This window comes from Stylophora pistillata, chromosome 3, assembly GCF_964205215.1.
Source record: "Stylophora pistillata chromosome 3, jaStyPist1.2, whole genome shotgun sequence".
Taxonomy (NCBI): domain Eukaryota; kingdom Metazoa; phylum Cnidaria; class Anthozoa; order Scleractinia; family Pocilloporidae; genus Stylophora; species Stylophora pistillata.
Genome location: NC_142521.1, coordinates 43,370,323 through 43,381,237, shown reverse-complemented (window position 1 = coordinate 43,381,237; position 10,915 = coordinate 43,370,323). Strand labels below are relative to the sequence as shown.

The 10,915-nt window shown below is 38.5% G+C and overlaps 2 protein-coding genes and 1 non-coding gene across 4 annotated transcripts; 2 read left to right on the top strand and 1 right to left on the bottom strand.

The window, feature by feature from the left end:
* Positions 1-15: 15 nt before the first annotated feature.
* LOC148736236 (soluble guanylate cyclase 88E-like) lies at positions 16-6,418 on the bottom strand. Of its 2 annotated transcripts, none has more exons than XM_088753801.1 (9): positions 5,206-6,416; positions 4,833-5,086; positions 4,327-4,456; positions 4,070-4,216; positions 2,690-2,836; positions 2,052-2,211; positions 1,113-1,222; positions 754-843; positions 16-326 (listed from the first exon to the last, which is right to left on the bottom strand). In XM_088753801.1, the coding sequence occupies exons 1-9, from the start codon at positions 5,998-6,000 to the stop codon at positions 270-272; spliced, it is 1,890 nt and encodes a 629-aa protein (XP_088609927.1). In that variant the 5' UTR covers positions 6,001-6,416; the 3' UTR covers positions 16-269. The 2 variants fall into 2 exon arrangements, with proteins under 2 accessions (XP_088609927.1, XP_088609928.1); XM_088753802.1 differs by lacking the exon at positions 16-326 and adding an exon at positions 362-584 and having other exon boundaries at positions 5,206-6,418.
* An 82-nt stretch (positions 6,419-6,500) lies between these two features.
* On the top strand, positions 6,501-10,182 carry LOC148736235 (DNA-binding protein RFX6-like). Its single transcript, XM_088753049.1, has 9 exons — positions 6,501-6,521; positions 7,467-7,574; positions 7,700-7,777; positions 8,053-8,166; positions 8,314-8,363; positions 8,457-8,557; positions 8,942-9,000; positions 9,512-9,650; positions 10,130-10,182. Exons 1-9 carry the CDS (start codon positions 6,501-6,503, stop codon positions 10,180-10,182), a joined length of 723 nt encoding a protein of 240 aa, XP_088609175.1.
* On the top strand, positions 8,714-8,786 carry Trnai-aau (transfer RNA isoleucine (anticodon AAU)). Its single transcript has one exon. It is a non-coding gene; the product is annotated as a tRNA-Ile (tRNA).
* Positions 10,183-10,915: the final 733 nt, after the last annotated feature.

Sequence of the window (10,915 nt, the reverse complement as noted above, 5' to 3'; positions counted from 1 at the left end):
ATATATATATATATATGAACCATCTGGGTTCTCCTCCATCCAAGCATCAGCGCTGCCCTGATGAGGCCCAGAAGGCCGAAACAGTTCTGTCTGCAGTTAGTTATATATATATATATATATATATATTAGGTATCATAAATGTGCGCATGAGCACTGTAACATCACAAGGTATTGAAAAATTACTAGTAAATATGATCGATAGATCCCTGTAAGTCTTCCTTTTCTAAAGTTCGCATTCATGTTGAAGATAAAAATTAGCCATGGGAATCTCACTTTGTGGCGTTTTTCCTTCCTGTCAACCAGTACGTTCGTGTCTTTCCTTTCCCCTGTTGAAAAGATGTAAATATCATTTAGGGGTTTTGATAACATTTTCTGTAAGCGGCCGTCGATTTTACAAAAGACGGGTGTACCAGGAGTGTGGGCCAAAAGGCAAAACCATAACACGAAAGTCGGCTCTCAGGCTAAACAGATGGCAGAAAGAAGTAGGCGGTAGACCGGCTTATATTGAAAACGCTTGCGTCGATTTGTCTGTCATAATAGATTTGGTTCTAAAGAAGAATGTCAATGTTTCTCCTCCCCGCTAACTAAATCAAAAACAAAAAAAGAAAAGGACAAAGAACATTGAGACAAATTATATCACTTTCCGCCTAAAAGAGGCGTCTGAGGTATCGCTTCGCTGTCTTTTTTCGACATTTCCATTAGCTGTTAATAATATTGATGACGATCTGAAATAAAAACTAATCACAGCCTCACCTTGAGTTCCACTACTCCTCGAAACTCGATGCGAAAGTCTGTGTTTTCCAAACACTTTCTGGTGGCTTCACTGATATGTGCTCTCATTGGCTAAAAGGAGAATCAACAAGAAGCGTATAAAATGTTTAGATATGGCTGCTCGGAAGATGTTGGCAGTTAAAATCATAATTCTAAGCGAACAATGTATTATGGAATAAAAGCGGCATCTTAAGTCGACACAAGGAGGTAAGATGGTTTGGGGAGGCGAGGGGAAGGGTAAGATTTACTGACGGCGGTAGGAAAATACGCCAGAACGTAACAGGAGTGTGTGGATCTTTTTATCTGCTTAGCCTGCGCCTGATATTCTCCCACTTGCTTACCAGCGCAGTGGTTCTTAGCCTTGAGGCTATGTTAACTGTGTCACCAAATAAGCAATATTGAGGCGTCTTCTCGCCGACTAGACCAGCAGCCACAGGGCCTGAATGCATACCTGTTACGTAACATGAAAAAGACATATCACTCACCAGAAAGAACTATTCATCAGATACCAACATTTTTTAATTAGTCGTTTCAAAGTGCGAAACTAAATGAAGAGATAACAAAAACTAACTTGCTACGTTTATAAGTCAAACGGGACTTCTTACCACTCCTCCCCCCCCCCCCCTAAAAAAAGAAAAGAGCTGCTACCAGGAAATAAAAACAAAGTACTCCGATCGCTAAAGGTTGCCTATGATGTAGTCTTCAGAAAGATGTTTGATTATAATAAGTTATATTTAATCAGAGGACAAATATCCAAGCAGTTACAATTCTCTTACCAATATATTATCGTTCTACCACAAATGCTGCAGTCTGATTGGTCATGCCACTCGCTATCTATGCCGTTATAGATAGTAAATAGTGTCAGGGGCCCAACATCGTGCAGTAATCGACAAGACATGAGCAACAAAGTGGGGAATTTGAAAGTCTGAGGTTCATTTCTTGTCGGCAGTTAGACTTTTTTCCCAATTTCGGAAACATTCTAAAAGACATCTTTCTTTAGGAGCTTGCCTTTTTGCTAAATTTTTTGTTGACTCTTAGATTTATGCACAAACAATGCGATTATTCACTCTCAATATCCACGCGTAAACCTTGATTCGGGCCTCACCCTCTTCGGCGATTACACGATAGAGATCTCCAGCTCATGATCAACGTAATCGTATTCTGACTCAATGCTCGTTAGAGCTAAAGCTTCTTTCTGAAGTCGGTAAAAGCTTTAGGAAGTCTGTGGGATTTGTGTGTTCAGTCTAAGTTGTTAGATTGGAAAAATCTATAGATCTCACCAATAGTTATTGTTATAGGATTCTGACTGGCAGGGTTCACGATTACTTTGACAGCTTCCAACATGTCTAGTGCCATGGCTGATATTGGCTCGGCGTGGCGCGCCTTCTTCACAGGAGCACCGCTAACCGTCATGTAAAGAGCATCTCCCAACGTCTCAAACTAAAGGAAGGAAACGCTGCCAGGTTATATTCACCCTCAGGCATATGTTTATAATCGAACAACCTGTTTGAGGATTCTGGTTTAATTTCGATATATTTCCTTTCATTTCTTTTCAGGGCTCATAGTACTGCTTTGCTTTGCACTAAAAAGAACGATATTTCGCATCCGAATCACCAAAGTTAAGGTAAACTTCATGGAAATAAATTATTCCTGATATTATTCCATGAATTCAAGATAAGAATGCAGGCAATGCCCAGCTTTTTGCAATTTTTCTTCGTGACAGCTTAAATAAAATAAATAGATAAATACGTAAATTGAAGCTCCCCCTGAGGGGCCTTTCAGCCACAATGTAAACCAACTAAGTGATTAATATTCAATAATATTTAATACCTTGTTGCAATACATCTTATATTTATATTATTTGAACGAACATTTTTTTCTAAGCTGGTACAGCCTGAACGCGAATTAAACAATTTACCTTATAAACATCATGCTTTTCAGTCAACTTGTCGAAAGATGTGAACATGTTGTTTACAAGATTGACAACCTCCATGGCATCCACTTGAGAACAGATGGCGACAAAGCCGTCCAAGTAACTGAACATCACGGTGACGTTTTCAAAATACTGAGAGAAGGATAAAAGATTGAAATAGTTGAATAGACTGTAAGAGTAAATATAGGGTAAATTTCCCATTTCTCCCATTGCCAGAAATTCGGGACAATATGGCAGAGGTAGTCTCGTGTTGCAAGCAAAATGGCGCCGAAACAGTATAAGAAAATGTATGGGAAAAGATTGTTTTTCCAAAATAACTGTCTAAGAATGGGATATTCTTTCGCTGTGTGGTTGGAAATGCAGCCTGCATAAGTTAAAGCGCCCATCGCTACGAAAAAGAAATACTCAAATTCAAGCCTACCTTTTCCCAAGGTATACGAGTAAACTCATAATTCTGACTCCATTTTCCCACACAAACTCTTAAAATCTGCTTCGACTAGGTGTTACAATTTTTTGGTTGTGGGAACAACCTTGTGAAGATTCGCCACTGCGTAGTTCGACATGCATTCTGCAGTAGTTTGCTCAATTAAATCGCTCGTAACCGGTAGAATATGTTGGCCCAGAAATTTTCCTCTAGCCGGGAAACTCTTCGTATTTTCACAGAGCTCAAAAGCCAAATACGCCATTTTTAAATACCCCAAGTTTAGGAAGGAAGAACACGAAAAATACAAGTCCCAGTGACTGCACAACTTGGCCGCCATTTTCCTTGTTTTGACGTCTCCTTTGGCTTTCTGGGATAGAAAGGTACCAGGCCTTTTCTCTCGTGGAGTTTTACGAAAATAGAAAGTTACGTATTCACTTCACTTCCACCGCCGCCATACTGAATTGTCTGTAATACGATATACCGCTGGCATTTCGTAACGGGCTCGAAATGTCCCCGATTTTTGATGATGTTTTCTTTCTTGAAAGTTTTTTTGACTATTTACCCAGTCAACAATGGAAGCTGCGCTGAAACTATTCGCTTCGCTGACCACATGTTATCATTATCGATTAAGAGCAAAAATATTAGAATACATGAAGGAGTAGAAGCAAAATTAATAGTTAAAAGTTTCATTTTAATCCACATTCTATCTTTCTTAAACGCTCATTCCTTGCATCTGACTATTGCGACATGTCACCACAAAAACCCCATGTTTTAGGTACTCTTTTAGCATTGCTTGTTTTTATACCTGCAGAGTAAGTGTTTTGAAGGATCTTTCGGTAAACCTTATTCTTAGCAGCTTAGAGATGTCCCTTAAAAAAATATCCTGTCCCTCCCTCTTTTCGGAAATAATAATGGAACATAAACGTCACGATTAATCTAACCTCGCATGTTTCGACTGCTTTACCCCCCAGTCTCAATCTATCAGCGATGGCTTTGGGCATCATTCTATAAAGCAACTCTTCACTCCGCTTCCTCTCTTGCGCCAATTTCTCCATATTTTCTTCGAGGGCCTTCCCTTTGTCAAATTCCTTGTTAAGTGGATAAAAAATAGGCACTAATCATTTCAAGCATTTTGAAAACCTGGCTGCAAAGAAAGCTTGACAAGTTTAGTTAGCAAACTTGAATCCTGGACACTCACATGGTCTCTTGCCATCTCAAGCTGAGGCAGTGGTTTAATCCCAGATAGTACCATCTCACGTGATGTATCATGCAGTCCTAGGTCGCTCATATACAGACCTATGCGCATCATCTCCTCCACACCCCCAATCCTGCATGTACGTAGAAAAGAAGGAATTCGGAAAAAAGATGACACTCAATGAAATCACAAGTCTTAACAATTGCGTCACCTTTTAATTTTTTGGCAGAAACATTAGTGCCGCGCGCATTTCACACTAGTATGCTAACATTTCATCCATTCTGACAAGAGTGAAGGTAAAGGCGACTTTACTCTGATAGATGTACGAAATTTTCCGCTTGTCATACTTAAGTCATTATTTATTTATTTTTCCTTTAATTAGTAAGCCGTTTTCTTCTTCTTTCAACTGCGCCTTACTCTGAGCTGATTCAAAGGCTGGCTATTATGCACATGGCGTGGCTACTATGCTACTATAAACCTTAATAGAAAAACAAATTAAAGAACCTTACAAAGGTGAGCAGATGTAAATAATTTTATTCCATGACGGCATGAACTTCATCGTGCCCCTAAGGTGGAGCTTAGGCTGTTTGGACATCATGGTCTCGTACTGCTGTTCATTTTCAGTGGAGACAAAAAGAGGACACTCCATACTGCTGTTTTGGAGTTTATAAGACGATTGTTGCAGCGTAAAATTCGCCCTTGTGGGACGTCGCAGCGTCGGAAGCGTACAGACCAACTCGAACATCACGTGCCTTGTCGTAAACTAAACCAAACAAGAGAAGAATAAAAACAAATCATTCATGATTCTAAAAACAGGAAGACTAAGAAGCGTGGAGCTTAGATAGGCAAGAGCCAATGTGAGACCGATATGACTCATCTTACCGTGTTCCATGTGAAATCCGCTTTAGGTCTCCTCATTGTGAACAACTCTCTCACGTCGTTGCCTATGATACGATTTCCCACAGTAGATATGATTCCATGTCCTGCCATGTGCACTGTCATGTCACGCGCAATCGCGAAACTAAACGGAAATATATTGAAAAATACTTCAATGCTGACACTGCGTTTGCTGTGGGTTGATAAGGAGTCAGGGATGGGAGGTTTATAGCCAGCGTTTTCGAAATCGAGGCGGTATACCACGTGAGTAGTCGTGTTGGTGACTTCGTTGTTAAGAATTTTGACGTCAACGTCCAAGTTGTAGAAGGCGGAAGCAATTTCTTTGACTTGTCCAATGACGTAGTACATGAAGCCCTTCCGTTTTGAAATGTAGTGCAGTGTCAAGCCTGCACTCGTTTCTTCCTCGCAGAAAAAGCTTGGAGACAGCATCTTTTGGTAACCAAAACGCATGTGCTCGTGCAAGCTGTCAATACCAATTAAAAAATCTCGCAAATGCCGACCACTTACGCGAATTATACGATCGTAGCCATAGTGACTGAAGAACTTCACAAAACAGCTGCCGAAAAACTGCATGAAATCGTCGCTTGTCATATCTGTTTCTTCTCCAAGAACTTCCTCACTGGCGTCGGCAATTTTCTGCATCATACTCTCACTGTAGCGTTTGTGAGTTATGAACATATGTTCACTTATACCTGCGCGTTCTCTGATCTTGTCCCACTTTTCTTCGCCATATTTTTCGACTAGATAGTACATGACGCTCTCCAGAAGCATCCCATACATCTTGTATCTACAAGCTGTCTTTATTCAGCGCTGATAAACTGCTTGAAATAAAATTCGAGCCGACAACAGGCCTAGATTTATAAAAAAAAAAGTGTTACCATGGCAGTGACATCTTCGATGGAAATACTGCGCCCATAAGCCTCCCTTTAACACTTTTGTACTCTACACCAACATGAATATTTAATTTTAATGCATTCAGCTTAGAAATATATTGAATAATATATTTCCTGCTTGTGGCTCGGTAAAGCAGAAAATTGCATAGAAATCCTATCTATGTTTGAATACCTGATATTCATCACTAGTCGATATTAATTTCTTTTATGATCTTATTCTCAACAGATATCACTATTATGGCATCGTTGTAAAGGAGACATCAGCTTATTTTCATGCTGGTTATTCTAAAAAGGGATTATCAAGGTGAGTTAAGATAACTCCTTGCACCCAGGAGGCTAAAGGAGGAGGAAATTAATCAATACTCTTCATTTTGCAGATTTTCAGGGATGAAAGGAAAGGGAGACGTGGTAAGTTATTGCTAAGTTAACCTGAGCCACCTTCTGTCATTTATGTTCTCTTCGGAAATCATATGTACAAATTTAACGGAAAGCCAAAGTGTAATTTTGTGCTCCGGTCTTTAACGGATATGTATGTGTAATCAAATGGCGACGAGTGAAGTTAGGAAATAATTTCACGCGCGTTTTGTCAGAATTCTGATAATTTCCCAAGCCTTTAGGCGAGGGAAATTATCAGAATTTTGACAAAACGCAAGTGAAATTATTTCCTAATTTCACGAGAAAACCATTTGATTATCTTTTATATCGTGGGTGACAATTTACGTTCACAATCGTAATTGTTTTTACTGGTTTATTCAATCGAAAACCGAGAACATGAAGAAGAACATAGTTTTCGTTTAAAGCATACATTGTTGTTAAAGTTCGTAATTTTCTGAGTTTCTTCACAAAAAATACCTTTCGAATTCTTCGTGCCTGTTAATAATTTTCGGCCGCTTCTTTTAATTTCTAACTTCTTCATGGGTCACCGTCTTAAATTTCGACGCCATCTTGGCTCTGATCGAGATACAAAATATGTTACCATGGCAATTTTGTAATTTCACTTGTGAAATTAAAAATTAACGCTGAAATTTCGCGCCAAAATTAAGGAGTAATTTGTCACCTATGATATTAGGAGAAGTAATAACGTCGCATAATGTCATTCTGGCGATCGAATCAGTCCAAGATCGAAGTAGGGAGTTTGAAAGCTGACTCTTTGTGCGTTAGCCCCTCCTCCACCGACGCAGCACTACAGTTTCTTTAGAAACTTACTCTCTTTACTCAAGATTGAAAGAATTACGTTCACATTTTTTAGTTAATGTGTAACCTTCAATCAGCAATGTTAAGGCAGTGAAGGTGATAGTGCAGAAAATTCCATTATGTGAAGTCAAGCTTACCCCTCATATCTTTTTCCACCAGAACGCAAACCACAAGAAGTTTTCCCTCAGTGCCAAGTCTGGAACTCTTTTACCTGAATTCCCCAACGCGAAAACTGTCCAATTACCGGATGGAGTTTCTAACCACAAGGTTAGATGTCAATCACACAGACTAAACTAAATATTTTACTTCCACTCTTATTGACAAGTTTTTCGGAGTTATTGTAGACTAGAAGCCTTAAAAGCGATAATCTTGCTGTATCTTCATCTTACCAGGTAGAGACATTCATCATGATGTACCGAACGCACTGCCAGAGAATGCTGGATACTGTTGTAAGCGCCAACTTTGAGGGAGTAAGTTATTTCAATAAATTTAAAAATAGCAAAACGTACCAGAAACGGTATCACAGAAGTCATTATTAGTAAATAGTGGCTCTGAAATTGCTCAATGGTTTTTTTCCTCGTACTCTATCTTTTTGTTATTGAAATGATAGCATCAACCTGGTCCACTTGTTTCGAACATTCCGCAACCGCTTTTGACAGAGACTAGTTCCACCTCATATCATAGTATACGTTTGTGAAAATTTAGTAATTTTTTTTTCTCTTATATTTCATTTGTCATTTTGCAGGTTCAGAATTTTATCACTCACTTCTGGCAAGGCATGCCGGACCATATAATTTCAGTGCTAGAGTGTCCTGTTGTGGTTGACATTGTGGCCATTTGTGACTCAATTTTATACAAGGTAAAAAAAAGTGGAAAGTTATAAGTGTTTCTCTTAACTAAAAGAAAGATAGGGTAACTAAAGGAGGAGCTTAGAAATCTTTATAACTATTGAATATTTCTCGAATGCTTGTATAATTGAATAATTGATTGACTTGATGGGCTTTAGGTCTTGACGGATGTACTTATTCCTTCAACCATTCAAGATCTTCCAGACAGGTACGTTACAAAAGATGAAATAATAAAACCAAGAAAATTGCAGCTATTATTGTCCTATTTTCTTGAAAATAATCAAACCAATTCGATTTTTAGTCTCAGAGAAGAAATAATTGACTTTGCCGACAGCCTCCTTGCTTGGCTAGAAAAATCTTTAACTGAGGTGCCACTTGCACTGAAAAATGCAAAGTTAGAAGGTAGGCACATTTCGTTATTCATCTATCCGTTAACTAACAAACCTGCAAACTTAAATAACCTAGGTACAATGAATATATGAAGTTCATATATTCATTGTATCCGTGATTTATCATCACGGGTTTATTACGAATCAACTTAACGGCCTGCTCCCAGTTGGCTTGTTAGCTCAATTGGTAGAGCGCTGCACTAATATCGCAGAGGTCAGTGGTTCGAATCCCGTACAGGCCTGATTATTTTCAGATTTTCGCTATTGCATAAATAGCGCTCTCTACTACGAGGATCGTGCATCATACTTAAATAACCTAATAATGCACAACTTTTTCACAATTTTGATTAATGATATAATCATTAATCAAATAAAATAACCTAATTTGAATTCTTAGTTGCAAGAATATTTACTCAAGCGTTAAAAAGACAAGTTTGCTTCGTTCACCTTGCACAGGTATGTAAACATTAATTTTACCTTTGTTAGATGGCTTTTGATTTGTATACAAGAACCTACAAAGTCTATATACTACATATCGACCCAAGATATTGCTTACCTGTTCTCTATGCTTTGAAAATCTTCCAGGCTAAATGGCCTTGATAAATTACATTGCTTTTGCCTGGTTTTGGTGTCCTAAAATGACTAGGAATACAAACACATCTCTGTAAGGGATGTCAGTCCATCACAATGGAATTTACAGCCTTTGTCCGTCGGTACCCGTCAGTTTGAAAGCTTTCTTTCATCAGATCTCTCACCCTCCCCAGAAAAGCTAAGCGGTAAAGCATCTCATAACCACACGTTCGAATCCTAATCTTCGCACAGGATTTTTTTGCACTGTTTTGTTTTTTCTTCCACACTCGCGATAAACGGTTACCTGACTACCTTTACGGTCTCGCAACTTTCATCTTACTGATTTACCCAATTTTAATTTTGTTTGACGCAATTCTTTTGCAATTATTTCCTGCAGGCAGCACGTTCAGCTTTATTGAGTTACGAGGATGTCTCTCAGATGTTGGGTGACCTAAGGAAAATCGACTTTGATCAAATTCTTTCCAAAAGCTTCTTCATTTTTGAAAACATGGAAGTATTTCACAAAACTAAGACATGTAAGTGTTATCTCTTTGTTTTTTCTCTAGTCCCCTCGTTTTAGAAACTGAAGCTGTTGAAAATAATAATTACAGTCAATGACACAATGATCAGGGGTCTAAGAGGATCTCATTGAGTTAAAAGTAGGCGTACTCTGGGGAGTTAAGTCGCCGTAACTTTGGGCGACTTTGGGCGATTTAAGGCGACTTAAGGCGACTTAAGGCAACTTAAGGTCCCAGAGTAGGCCTAAAAGTGTTTATCAGAGGAAAGTTTCTTTTCTGCAGCATTCAAAGAGGGATACCCTCAACTAAACGATTGGACTGTGAACTTAAAAAGTTAGCTGTCTTCCCTCCCATTAAAGCGGGAATAGTCTTTTCCTGCTTTTTATTGCTTTTAAAGCCACAGGCTGACTCTAAGAAAACTTTACAACTCTCTACAGAATTGCCCAGCACCTAAACAATTGCTTTTAATAATAGTTGTCTCCTTTTGTAATTGCCAGATGTCAGTGAGCTCGAAAATCTCCTCAGTAAACAAGCACCACTGGAAGCGTAGATAGAATGGCTGGACAGTGTGGTGGATCGATGTGTTCTGAAGGTGTTCATTTAGAATTCTTTAATAATTTAAAACAAGGAGACGTAGAATTGATTTGAATCAGGCGACGTTGTCAGTTGTTTGAAGAGAACAGAGAGAATAATGAATATATGACTTTTTCTAAAGCTACTTTCATGTTACCTTGTTTTCATGTTACCTTGTTTTCATGTTACCTTGTATTCAGGGAGAAATATTAAATAAAAATCGATGCATCAACTCGGAGTGGATTTTCTTATCGACCCATATATGCAGCTCGCAAATGTTAATTTGTTTTTTTACATAGTCCCTTTATCCTTGAACAGAAATCGATCTAAATGTAGCTTAAGAGTAATACTCTTTGAGATAAGGTCTGTACGAAGGCGGCTCACTCTCCCGCCTTTCCTCTGATTCTCTTAGTTTTCAAAAAAGCTAACACCTTCGCCCTGGTAATACTAGGTTTAGGCTTAAAAGAGTAATACCTCATTCACACCAAAGCTTAAACAAATTTTTAAGCTGTTTCAGTTTAACTTAACATGTTTTGGCTGTGTGAATGGGGCATAAGATTTAGACTATAACAGAAAATACAAAGAAAGCTATCCAGTCCTGACTTTACAATAGAAATGTAAATTCACGTTTCTTAGCTATTTGTGTTTCTCTCTAAAGCTAGACACGTTTGGTTTTCCTATTGCAACAGCTAATAAGCCGTTTTTCTTTT